Source organism: Tupaia chinensis, unplaced genomic scaffold (genome assembly GCF_000334495.1).
Source record: "Tupaia chinensis unplaced genomic scaffold, TupChi_1.0 Scaffold000688_1, whole genome shotgun sequence".
In the NCBI taxonomy this organism is placed as follows: domain Eukaryota; kingdom Metazoa; phylum Chordata; class Mammalia; order Scandentia; family Tupaiidae; genus Tupaia; species Tupaia belangeri.
In genome coordinates this window covers 6,120,940-6,134,478 of record NW_006160211.1, presented here as the reverse complement: position 1 = coordinate 6,134,478, position 13,539 = coordinate 6,120,940, and the positions used below count along the sequence as shown (strand labels likewise).

General features: G+C 40.7%; 2 protein-coding genes across 2 annotated transcripts in view; one reads left to right on the top strand and one right to left on the bottom strand.

The window, feature by feature from the left end:
- The window catches only part of DLGAP5 (DLG associated protein 5), a 45,200-nt gene extending 43,358 nt beyond the window's left edge, over nucleotides 1-1,842 (top strand). Inside the window, exon 19 of the mRNA XM_006160588.3 lies at nucleotides 1,455-1,842. Coding sequence (XP_006160650.1) covers nucleotides 1,455-1,598 — 144 coding nt within the window. The 3' untranslated portion in view covers nucleotides 1,599-1,842. The remainder of the gene's footprint in view (nucleotides 1-1,454) is intronic.
- A 2,762-nt stretch (nucleotides 1,843-4,604) lies between these two features.
- Nucleotides 4,605-12,943, bottom strand: LGALS3 (galectin 3). The gene is made up of 5 exons (XM_006160570.3): nucleotides 12,843-12,943; nucleotides 11,842-12,219; nucleotides 9,597-9,685; nucleotides 6,757-6,922; nucleotides 4,605-4,906 (listed from the first exon to the last, which is right to left on the bottom strand). The coding sequence occupies exons 1-5, from the start codon at nucleotides 12,858-12,860 to the stop codon at nucleotides 4,751-4,753; spliced, it is 807 nt and encodes a 268-aa protein (XP_006160632.1). The 5' UTR covers nucleotides 12,861-12,943; the 3' UTR covers nucleotides 4,605-4,750.
- Between the last annotated feature and the right edge of the window lie 596 nt (nucleotides 12,944-13,539).

Sequence of the window (13,539 nt, the reverse complement as noted above, 5' to 3'; positions counted from 1 at the left end):
CCTATATGACTAACGTATCAGATTTGTTGGATATTTGAATATATAGTATGTGGCTTCAATTATGTGAGAATTTCTAAGTGTTGTGAGAAACATATGAAGCAAAGTTTCTGCCCTTCTGAACCACAAAACTGCAGAGAGAGAATATCTAATCTACCTTCAGTCATCATGGGTTATTCTCCTTATTCTTACAGATTATTTATATCCTGCCATTTTACTTGGAAGCTCCCCAGCCTTTACTTTTGGTGATCTCTTGCCACTTTACCCAGTTCAAACATGGGCCATTCTGTGACGCTTTCCTGTAAAAGCTCTTACCTCTCCCACATTCATTTGTGTATAGACACAGGTGCACATTATGCATACATTTAATTTTTACTAAGAGTATAATATGAGTGTATTATATTCCTGAAATATATTACAATATTCCCTTATTAACTATCAACTTCTCATTAGGTGTAGCTGTCTGATTTGCTTTGTTTTGTCCTGGCTCTATGGCATGAATGAAATAGAGCTCTCTAAGGCCAATTTATGTGCCTAGATCTGAACTCTGAATGATTGGTTCAGATAATATATAAGTACATCTGGAAATTAATGAACGATAATGTTCTGGTTTTTGTATATTAGTAACGTAATTAAAATTCTTTTACTTTCAAGAGATTTTTGATATAGGATACATGTGCTCACCAGAGAGACAGAGACAGAAAGTGAGAAATTGCCCCCCACGGGGATGGCCACACCTCAGTCCCCCTCCTCCAAACTCCTGTTGGGAATTTGGACACACGCATGCACACACACACCCAGAGTGAGTTTCAAACTGCTGGGTCCAGGACTCAGACCATGATCATCCATGTAGGAGTGCAGTGCCTTAACCACTGTGCCACCTTCTGGCCCTCACTAAAATTCTTTTAAATAGATCATATACATTATCTCACTGATAAATCTTAATACCTGACTTTTTAATCCACTTTCATTAATATTAGAATTTAGATATTTTTGTAGTTTTACTTGTCTATTTTAAGCCCAACTTATGACTTGCCCAGTAGAATCATTCGAACTTAAAACTGGGCTTGAGAGGGGGAAAAAGGATCACACTCTATAAAAAGCTTCTTAAGTACTGTTACATGGTTTAGGATTTGTGGAATCTGCATTAATAGCTTAACATATGGCCTCAGTTTTATTCATCCTACGTATGCTACTTAAGTCCATTTTCATATTTTTAATTACTTTTTTAGCCTTGTATTCCTAAAATAACTCTTTAATTAAAAACATATATATACTTGAAATTAGATGTGTTGGAAAATAGCATGATGATTATGTATAAATATTTGTATTATTATGTAGTAGACATTTATGTTATTAATTCACTGCAGTACCAACTGGCAGTGTTGGAGATTTGTCAATGGTTGCTGAAACTTCTGATGGTTACTTCAGTGATTTCTCTAATTTTTTTTTTTCAGCCAGGTCTCTTAAACTGCAGTAATCCATTCACGCAGCTGGAGAGGACACATCAAGAGCATGCCAGACACATTTCCTTGGGTGGTAACCTTATTACCTTTTCACCTTTAAGACCCCTCGCTGAAAAACAAGCAGAAGAATACTGAATTTAAAAATAAATCTAAACATTTTTCTTCATGTTATCAATGCTGTCATATATTCTTAGAGTTCTAGAAATTTGGAGAATACGTGCTTAGGTTCACTTCTATTCAATCCATATATATAGTGTCATATAATGTTTTAATATTCAGTGTTTATCAAAGTGTATTTTAGATATGATACTGTTTCTCAAGGGAAGTAGGGATATTGTGCACATTAATGATGCAGAATAAAAGATATACTGTGCCTTGCTCTCTTGTTTAAAATGCATAAACTTAAAGCTAAGTATACACACTTAAGCTTATAAACATTCTTCGTTTAATTGAAATATATTCAACTTTGACAGAAATGTTTGCATCCTTTAATACTTTATTCCTGGTTTTAATTCCTAAATTTGTTGATGTCAAACAGCTTTTGGTAGTACATTTTTTCAGGATATACTGAGTTTCTTTAGATGAGCTGTCTGGATCCAAAAGTTATTTTATAGGCTGCAATTTCAAATGGCTAAGTTACTAGATGCGATCTTTAAACCCTTGCCTTTTTCTTTACATTTTCTCTATGACATGGCCAACAATCTTGCTGAATGCCTTTTTCTCTTGAAGAGAATCATATCAGCCACAAAATGTGTCTGAAATATTGATAGTTTCTCTTTTGTAAACAACTGTTACCTATAGGATGGTAGAAGACAGAATCATAGGATTAGCCGAGCACCAAGAAGACTTAGTAGCTAAAGCTTGTAACCAAATCTGGGTCCACTTGTTTCTGTTTGAAAATGAGTTGTGAGTTAGAGGCATTCATCAAACAAGCAAGAACTTTATAGATAACCCTTTGAAATTATAGAGGTTTTCAAAGAAGAAAAGAACTCATCTACTTTTGTTGTCAGAGGAAGATGTGTTAGACTTATAAGAAAGATGGTATTTATTGTCAAGCCCACATGAGCCATCTGGCTTAGAAGAATGGTCTCAGAATGCTTAATTTTACCCAAAGATGAAAATAGCTTTTGGTTTATTTATTTTTAATTTTTCTTTTAATGCTATAGGGTAAATGAATGTGCCAGAGAGAAAAAGATGCACCCTTCCCCCTTCCTAACTGCCCCCCCCACACACACACACACACCCCGCAGTCTCCTGTATTCTATTCCATCAGTGGTTTTCAAGCTTCTGGGGCTGAGATTTGAACCAGGGTCGGCCATGTGGAATCTGGCTCTCTATATACTGTGCTCAATCACTGCTGGAAGTAGCTTTAATAGCTCATTAATGAATAATTCAAACCAGTCATGCAGAAAAAAAGAACTATACATAAAACTTTGGGCTTTCTAAGGGCTCAAGGACATGAATTCTTTTTTTTTTTTTATAAGAGAGATTTTTGCTATAGGGTACGTGCACTCACCAGAGAGACAGAAAGTGAGAAATCACCCCCTCTCCCCCAGGGGATGGTCATACCACAATCCCTTCTCCTTTATTCTCCTCGTAGGATTTTGGGTACACACACACATGCACTCTACGTGAATTTTAAGTCACTGAGTCTGTGACTCAACCACTGTTGACTATGTGGGAGTCCAGTGGTGTAACCATCTGCTGTTTATGCCATCTACTGACCCAGCCATGAATTCTAAAAAGGCATGTACAGAGTAACCCAGTACTTACAGTCTATATATGGCAATATGCAACATGACAACAAACAACATTTGCCCCCAGGACAGAGCACACGTAGTAAGACAATGCCAGTAAACGTAATTGTGGGGATTAGGAGGGATAGGTTTCATTAGTGTACTACTGATGGCATTGTAAAAATAAGAAGATAAAATTATATTTAGGTCTCCTCTAAGATGAAGTGGTATGACACATCCTAGTTTTCAAATGTTATTAATCTTTGGATTTGCTGATAACATGGAGGTAGAAATGCATGGTTAATGTCAACAATGGAATAACTAAATTTTGAAAGTTATGTGTTTAATTAGGATACTACTTTTTTCCCTTTACAAATCTAATGATTTTTTTAAAAAGCAAGAGACTCTATAGGGAAATAGTCATGTAAACTGATATCAAATACCGATTTGAAAGCAGTGAATATAGTTTAGAGAGATAAAGGATTAAAAAGGAATCGCTATGGTTTGAACATTTCCCTCTCAAATTCATGGGTCAAGACTTAATTGTGGTGGGATTGAGAGGGTATAAACTTAATCCAACTTTGGTGTTGAAAGGTCATTGGGACAGAGCCCTTGTGCTTGTTGCCATGTGATAGCACAAGACCCTCATCAGATCTGACCCTTAGAACTTAGACCTCCAACCTCTGAGCTCAATAAATCTCGATTAAGTCTCCAGACTCAGCTATTTTTTGTGAGCAATAGAGCAGCAATTAAAAGGAATATACCAAAATGCTAACAGTAACTGTCTATGAGCCATAGGTCATCTATGAGTCAACTTTTTTATTTTTCTCATTTTCTGAATATGTTATATTTCCTTAAGTAAGAAAATGAGGATATGATTTCCTGATAGCATCTCCTTGTTTCTATGAAACTCTAGAAGGGAAAGTAGTATTTTAGGATAATATTTACTTTCTCTTTTCTTAAAAAATACTTAAGAAGACTTTGGGAGAACCTAATGTACTTTTTGTTTGGTTGGTTGTTTTAGTTTTTTTTGCTGTAGGGTAGAAATATACATTAAAAATTAGGATTTTAGGGTTTTTCTGGCACTTGCCAGAGAGAGAGAGAGAGAGAGAGGGAAGGAGGGAAGGAAAGTGAGAAGTCAGCCCCAGGGTGGAATGGCCATATCATAATCACTCTCCTCCAGGATTCTGGGCATGCACATACATAGACCTGGCATGATTTTCAAGCCTACAGGTCCAAGACTCAAACCACATAGCCAGCCATGTGGGATCTAGCACCCTATCCTCCTAGCCTCCACCTGCTGGCCCCCTTCTGCAGTTTTAATACTGTTATATATTTATTTTTCCATTGTGTATTATCTAGAATAAACTCCAATTAAATGACATTAAAAAAAAGAAACCACAGGTACCTCAGCATAAGAATATTTATTACATGGATGACTTATAAGAAAGATATTGAATAAATGTAGAATTTTTCACTCATAGTGAACATGAAGCTCTGTAAGTTTTAGATTAAATTTTATTTCTTAAAAAAGTATCTGCTCTTTTCAGATTATATCATAGTGTATGAAGCACTGGTGAGGTCTATGTCACCAGAAATTCCCAGTTGGTTGATTTCCTTGAGATTTTTCATCCGGTGATTGTACTGCAACAAGTGAGCGTCGTTGACTGCAACCTTGAAGTGGTCGGGTTCAACCAGTACTTGTATCTGTAATAGCACAAACACAAACTGTCATGTGAGCCATCGCACAGTAAGTTCAGTCGGTCTAGCCATTTCACAACGTACACGTATTTCAAAACATCCATGTACACAGTGGATATAGTCATGTGCCACATAACAACATTTTGATCAATGATGAGCCGAATGCACGATAGTGGGCCCAATTAGATATAATCTATACCCTGTAGCCTAGTGTGAAGTAGGCTGTGCTAGCTCGGCCTCTAAGTTTGCTCTATGACATTCTCACAGTGCTGAAGTCACCTGATGCCGTTTCTCAAAACGTACATCCATTGCTAAGTGATGCATGCCTGTGTGTACAGCTTTTATCTGTCAGTTCAAATCAATGAGAAAGGGGTGTGGGGTGCCATTAGTTTTAAACCAGTCTGGCCTGAGCTCAGGATGTCCCATATTTCATCTTTATCATCATTTCTGGAACTGATTAAGAGCCAGAGAAAGAACTTTACAGCAAAAATAAACTCCAGGTTATTTCAAGATTTAAACAAAAGACAAAATAACAGAATTATCAGAAAGATACCTAACTGAAGTTCTAAAAGAAAGGTTAATAATTTGCCTATATAAAAACTTAAGTCTTGTGTATGGCCTAGAATGCCTAAAAGTATAGTAAAAGTAAAAAACTAAAATGTTTATCCCATGGAGTGCAAATGTTATGAAGACTGGTAATAATCAGTTTTGGTGGGGGTATGGAAAACACTTCCAACAACTTTACATTTTTTTGAAACAGCAGTTTGGCAATATCTGAATTTTATCATCACATATACTCAAATAAAATTATTCATCTAGGAAGCAAAGATTTATAAGGATAGTTATCATAGTATTTTTGTAAAATAAGTAAATCTTACTACATTTATTTGTTTGAAGTATTTCTGTACTCTAAATTTTCATCAGTAAGAAACTAGTTAAATAATCACATATCTAAACAATAAATAATCTAAACATCCCCATACTGTTAATTACCAGTGTTCTGTTAGGGAAAGATTCCACCAAATGTAGAATATGGACCGTATTTGTCCCTGCCTCTGAGGAGCTAATAGAGAGTCTCATTGACAATAGTCTACCCTAACTCATTGTTGTGCACCTAATAATATTGTTGAAGCAGTGCTATTCATCAAATTGCAAACTTTGTGAGGATGAGAGAAGGGGTAAAGAAAAGACTTTTGGGGCCCAACAGGTGGCATGAGGTTAAGGCAGATGGATCCCATATGGCCAGCTGCATGGTTTGAGTCCTGGACCTAGTGGCCTGAAAAACACACCAGGCATGTGTGTGAGTATGTCCAAGATCCTGAGAAAATGGAGGAGAAAGGATTGTGACAAGGCTATTCCTGTCTAGGGGGTGATTTCTCACTCGCTCTCTCTCTATGGTGAGAGCATGCACCGTATAGCAAATTTTAAAAATAAAAAGACTTTAAAAATTTATAAATTTTACATAAATACGTTAATTTTATCATTTAAAAATTTTTTAGCTTTAGTGACTATGCCAGCTATACTGTCTCAAGAAACTCTAAGATTCAGACCTACTGTACCTTAATGACTTAGTGCCTTGTTTCATTAAAGATGCAATTTTTTTAATTTCTAGAAAAGCTTAAATTCAGAGGGGTGATAAGAGTGATGATGCCGAGGTCCCTGAAAGGAACTGGAGAGTGTGTTACTCCTGACCATGGCTTCAGCCTGCTAAACCTAGTCCCCTGGGCTAGGGAGGAGAGGTGCTGGTTAGGTGCCCAGGACAGGTGATCAAAATCCACTTCGAGTGTGTAGTGGTTTTAGAGTGATTCCCCCTGAGACATACACATTATCAACATGTAGTAGTAGCAGGAACTCACTTTGAATGGTTTCCCACTTTCAAAGGGGAAAACCATCTGTCTTTCTTCCTTCCCCCAGACGGTGTCCTTTTTCGTGTTGCACACAATGACTCTCCTGTTGTCCTCATTGAAGCGGGGGTTAAAGTGGAAGGCAACATCATTTCCTGTCTTGAAATCTAAAGCAAGTCTGTTTAAACCAAAGACCAGAATTATTAAGATGACTAAAGTTGTACTTTATATAAAGAACATACAGTTTTCTAAAAAGCAAATCAGTTAATAATATAGAGGAAAATTGTATGAATTTTATGAAAGCGAATAAACCAGAGAATGGGGTCAAACTACAAACTACTATATTAGACCAATATCCTATGGCCTGCCATAAAATCTAAGGGTAACCAAGATATTATGTTGGGGTTTTTTTGCCTGTTTTTGATTATATTATTCCTGTTCAACTAGAATGCTCTCTTTATAGACTCATGAAAATCCTTCAAGGTTTCCCTGTAGAGGTTTAGATCTACTTTGAGGACATTTTATGCCCTGCTATAGTCAATAATAGTTATCTCTTTCCTGCTCTGCAAGGTTACTTTTAATGCCAGGTAATAGCAAGCTAGCTACATAAATCTGAGCTCTCAAATACCTGGCTCCTTCGTGGTCAAGCAGAAACAGTTCCTCTAAAACAGCCAGAACAAGATAACACCGTGAATGTTCAGTATCCCGTTGCTAAAGTGATGACGATTAAAGTGCTTAAGCATTCCATGGTGTGAGGTGGAACTAATGAAAGTGCTACTTGAGCTTTTGGACCCTGTTCCTTCTCCCTGGATGTCAGTGTAAACACAAGTCCTCTGACCAACACGGTTCCTGAGTGTGTGCAAGTGTGCTCCCCAGAGCACTGACACCAGAATCTGCTGGTGTTCTTGAGTTAAGGCAAGGTCTGCACTCCAGACCAACCAATAAGGATTCTCTGGGTATTATCTTTTGATTCGTCCTCCAGTTAGTCACATTCGACCACAAATACATCTTCCAACAATTAAATTCATGGGAAAATGGCAATAGAATTTGTATTTGACTAAATATCCAATGGCCACATTTCCTCTGCTGTGAAAAAGAAGAAACTTTGTCACCTCAAGCACTGTTTTTCGCTGTGCAATTCCTTATATAGAATTTGCAGGACCAAGCAATACTTTCAGTTTATGACTATAAACCATTTCAACCAGAATTAATTGTTATTTGTCACAATCTCAGTTTTATCTTTAGTGTTGTTGAAACTAAACTTTCCAACTCAATGACACTACAAAAGGCTAGGATACTCGTGTGGGGCTGTGTGTTAGGGGCTGAGAGAGGAGGAAAGCAAAACAGCCAGTCAGGAATGCTGTGTGTGCAGGGTAAGTGTGCTGGGTTCTGTTATGTTGGGAGGAAGCGTGGATAAGGACACAGGCAGAGGATACTTGGATGTATTTTTTTTTTTTTGGAGAGATTTTCACTGTAGGGCGCGTGCGCTCGCCAGACAGACAGAGACATAGAGACAGAAAGCGAGAAATCACCCCCCAGGGGGGATGGTCACGCCGCAATCCCTTCTCCTCCATTCTCCTCTCGGGATCTTGGGCACGCACGCACACGCGCCCGGCGTGAGTTTTAAGCCACCGGGTCCGGGACACGAACCGCGGTCGACTACATGGGAGTCCAGCAACACAGCCATTACTCTAACTGCTGGTTCCCACGTGGATGTATTTTTAATGTGCTGTCAGACAGACCTCATTGTGCAGGGCAGTAGTCTGTTTAGAGAAGCGGTCTAGGCTGTGAGGAAAGGTTTGGTTTAGGGGAGTGACTATCTACACCAGAACCAGAGGAGGCTGACTGGAGGTGGAATGAAGGGACCATTTGAATGTAAAATTTTCCCATCAGAAGCTGATTCCATCTCCTGGTGACAGGATGTGACTCCCATTGATTGACCAAGAACAAAGTGACAAACACAGAGACTGTTTATGAATTCTTGATTTTGTACTTTTAGTGTACTGTTTATAAGACTCTCAGAGACACCATTTTATTAATGGCCCTGGGAGCTTTAGTGGTCCCACTAACCTCAGGGACAAATACTCTGGATGGCTTCAGACATTCTCAACTCCTTTGTACAATATGTGAGTATAGCCAAGGGTGATGACCAGGACTGGGCATCCCACAGCAGCCATAAATCAGCATGGGTTTTCCTAAATCCGTTCAATAAAATCTTATTTCATCCTAACCTACCTCAGTCAAGCTATTTCCATTGGCAAAAGCTGATTTATTTGATAAATCTTGTTGAATCTTTTCAGACCCTTTAGGTAAACAGTATCTACCGAGAAGATTCCCACGTCTGACACTTAGGTAGAACCTGAGCCTCAGTTCTACCTATAAAAGGAGGATAGCAGGCCCAGCCCATGGTAGTAGTGCTGGTAGACATTGCTACTTCACAGGCCGAGGCCACACGTTGGGCCAGGTTTGATTCCCCGTCCACCCTAAAGCCAGGCACAGGAGCGTACCTATGTAATCCCTGATACTCAGAAGACTGAGGCAGGATTGTGACACAGCAAGACCTTCTCTAAATAAATTGAAAAGTGGGGGCCTTGCTCTGCCCTCAGCCATGAAGATAAATGATGTGATGCATACCAAAACACAGAATGGCGTGTTACTGCTTACTATGAGGGGCCCCGATGCTTAGGAACATTAAGTGGGAATATTGCTTCATAGAGTAATTCTATTTGATGGTATAACCAAGATTCTAAATATATACTCTTGAAAATCCTATTCAAGTTCAAAATAAATCATTCTCTATTTAAAAAACAAGCAACAGATGTGTTCAGCGTGTTAAGTTTTGCTTTCTTTACCTGTTCGCCTTGGGCTTCACGGTGCCCAGAATTGTTATCAGCATGCGAGGCATGACTCCTCCAGGCAAAGGCAGATTATAAGGCACAGTCTAAGGATGAGAACATATGTATCAATAGTCATGTTTTCTTGGGGTAAAGAAAAAGAAAGTTGGTGCTGATTCGCCGTTATTAATGTGTGTGACTAAGACATAACCCTAGTTTAAGCTATCTGTCCAGAGTCTTAGGCCACCTTGCCTGGGGCCTGAAGAAATAAAGCTCCCTTCATGCACAAATAATCATTGAGAATAAAGCCATCAGTTGATTGGTGCCAAAAGCAGAAAACATTCCCTTTTGAGTCCCATAACTCTCGTTGCTAGTGCCATCCCAATCTCTATCTCATTCACGGGCTTTTTTGGAAAGCCTTAAGCTGGACCTTGCATTCAACATGAATGTTTTTGTGCCACTCTTAGACCCTTGTCACACACCATACATCACTGTGGCTGTTCTGCAGGGCAGGTGTGTGTCACATCTGAGGCTCCTGGGTTCTCACATGCCATGTTCACATATCACCCACAGAGTGCTTTGTGGCAGATACTTGGTATTTGTGGAATGAACACTTTTTTTCTTAATACAGCTCATTTGGCAAATGTTTACTGATATTTGTGTTCATGGTGCTATGAATAAGCCCAAAGCTCTGTCTATGGCTGCTTCCCCTCCCTTTATAATGATTCCTGCTCAGTTCAACTATCATCCAATCCTTTATCCTGATGTATACTGGTTCTGCATTTCCTCCTATTCTGGATTTGCTACTAGGGCTTCAAGTCCAACAGGTGTGACCTGGAATTCTCTCCTTTCCTTCCCATTGCCCTGCCTGAGCTCCCAGTTTGAGCTAATACTTCCCTTTTGTTTTCCCTTTTTTTTTTTTTTTGGAGAGGTTTTTTTGTTCGTTTGTTTGCCATAGGGCAGGTGTGCTCACCAGACAGAGAGAGACAGCAAGAAATCACCCCCCAGGGGGGATGGCTACACCGCAATCCCTTCTCCATTCTCCTCTCGGGATCTTGGGCACGCATGCACATGCGCCCAGCATGAGTTTTAAGCCACCGGGTCCGGGACACAAACCGCAGTTGACTACGTGGGAATCCAACGACATAGCCATTATGCCAACTGCTGGTCCCACGAGTTTAAGCCACCAGGTCCGGGACTCAAACTGCGGTCGACTACATGGGAGTCCAACGACATAGCCATTATGCTAACTGCTGGTCCCAAGCTAACACTTCCCTGATAGTTGTCCAGCCTTGAATAGCCAGACTCCTCTCTGACTCCCAAGACTTAATCACTAGATCCTGGGGTTTCTTCTTTTACGATCTCTCACATCTGCCTGTTTCTTTTCACAACCTTCGTGTCCTGATCTATAACTATCTCTGGTCTAGGCTAAGCCCCTTGCCACACTCCCCCAGCTCCTCTGAGCTCTGCTCTAAGGTAACCAAAAAGAAGTCAGTGCTGCCTTGTGCCATCCTCTGCAGAGTCCTGCAGTGGTCTGATCCCGCACTGCGATTAGCCCTCCTATCTATACTTATGTCTTCCCTCCTGACTAGGCTGGAAGGGAAGGGTCTGTGATGGAGATGCCTCTGCAGCCCCCCCCACACACACACACACGCACACACAGTTATGTCTTATGTTTAGAATTCACTTACTAAAATATATTTTAATTTGCATTACAAAAATCAGTCCTGAGATCTCACAGTTATCTTTAGAAGGTTTTGGAGACAGACTGCCTTGGTTTCTTTTCACACTCTTCAGGTAAATAGTATTTACTACATACTTCCTTCTATGACCCTGGGAAAGTTATCTAACTTCTCTATGCATTTCCTCATGTGTAAACCTAGGATAATAATAGCATCTCACAGGGTGAATGGGGCTGGATAAATGAGATACTCAATGTTTATTGGTAATAACCCAAACTTCCCCCCATTACTACAGCCTTCACTGATGTAGATTAAAGCCACTCTATCAATTCATGACCTTCTCTTTACACTAACTGCACACAAAATAAATTTGATTTTTTTTTACTGGACCAACACACATGGGGACTTCAAAAAGTTCATGGAATATGGAACTAAAATATGAATTGATTTTTGGTGCAAAAAAAACCTTAAACCCATGCAGTTACACATTTTCCATGAACTTTGGAAGACCTCTCATACAACTGTGGCTCTAAGCAGTGAGTTTAATCCCCCTTCCACATCAGTTACATGAGCTGTCTTACCAGTGGTCCAGCGGGAGTGCCAAAGGGGCCCGCAGCAGGGTAGGCCCCGGGAGCACTTGGCTGTCCGGGAGGTGGGTAGGCCCCAGGCCCGCCTGGCTGCCCGGGGTAGGCTCCAGGCGCTGTAGGATAAGCCCCAGGTGCTGTTGGGCCAGGGTAGGCACCAGGAGGCCCCTGCCCAGGATAAGGCCCTGGAGGTGCCTGCCCAGGATAAGCTCCTGGAGGTGCTTGACCAGGATAAGCCCCAGGAGGTGCCTGTCCAGGGTAGGCCCCAGGGTAAGCAGCTCCTGGATAGCCCCCTGCCCCAGCAGGCTGGTTTCCCCATGGAGCAGGCCATCCTTGAGGGTTTGGGTTCCCAGGCCCAGATAAGGCATCATTAAGCTGGGGGGGAAAAAAAAAGACATAAACAATTATAAGATAGAAAAACATTTACAAAAACAGAATTTTCAGAAAAACAGGAATATGTGATCTAAGAAGTAGAATATGATAAAGGTATACAATTCGTATCAATATAAACTTTTCTGCCTATGAATAATTTTGAATTTGGGATTCTATATGCATTTTCCCTTTGTTCTTGCCTTCCGTCATCTCAGAGCAGGGGCGGGGCTGTATGTTCAGTTTGCTCCTCAGGAGCTGGCGCTTCTCTAACTACAGACACATACTTCTGTAATCAACTTGAGAAAAGCGATCACCAATATTAGGCTGCTCAGCCTGCAAGGCCTTCCCCAACGCTCAGAGGACTAATCAGTTGCCTGCTCTCTTCTGTCCTGGGCCTTAGGTAAAAGGGTTGCTGTTGGGGAGTCAGGCCTCTCCCTCTGTGTCTGGCTTTCTTCCCAAATCTGCTGCTGGAAAAACAAGACCTCAGCTAACAAGCAGTCATTGGACAGGGAGACCAGAGGAAGCCTCATGGGGAGGGAATGAGTAGGGGAAATTCTGATGGGAAAACAACCCTCAACCTATGTGGAATGTATACTAACTTTAGAAAACAGACATAAAACACTTACCGAAAAACCGTCCGCCATCTTCCTGAGAGGGGAAAAAAAAAAAAAAAAAGAGCGAGAGAGTTATCACATGACCCTAAAAGATTTCACTGACTTCCACTAAATTTTTTTCTATGAAATTTAACATCACAAATGATGCACAAAGGGGCAGTTCTATTTAGTCTCAGGCACTATGCCTAAGTCCATAGTGTGGAACCATAAAAACCGTAAGGGCCGAGGATGCTTTCCAGTTAGAATGCCAAAAGTTGTGTCACTCATAAATTTAAACTTTGATCACACTCGCCTGGGTTCTGAATCCTGAGAGTAAAAACGTACAACGGGACCAGCAGTTAGCGTAATGGCTTTGTCACTGGACTCCCATGTAGCCGACCGCGGTTCGAGTCCCCGACCTGGTGGCTTAAACTCACACCGGGCACGTGTGCGTGCGTGCCCAAGATCCTGAGAGGAGAATGGAGGAGAAGGGATTGCAGCATGGCCATCACCCCTGGGGGGGATGGGGGTGACTTCTCTGTCTCTCTGTCTTTCTGGCAAGCCCGCATGCCTGATAGCAAAAACCTCTCAAAAAAAAAAATTAAAAACGTACAACGCATGCAAGAAAGACGATGTTCTGCTCCTTCCTGAGCTAAGAAATGTAAATGGTCCTGGTTCATCTTCGGCCCTCCTACTCCTTCCTGCTCTTTCCACCATGCCTTACAGAGGG

Bases quoted from the DNA above. Each gene is read 5' to 3' on its own strand.
- LGALS3 (XM_006160570.3), bottom strand. The intron at 6,923-9,596 runs GTAAAGAAAGCA...TGGTTTAAACAG, and splicing joins GTGAAGCCCAAGGCGAACAG to ACTTGCTTTAGATTTCAAGA. The intron at 4,907-6,756 runs GTGAGTTCCTGC...GTGCTATTACAG, and splicing joins AAAGTGGGAAACCATTCAAA to ATACAAGTACTGGTTGAACC.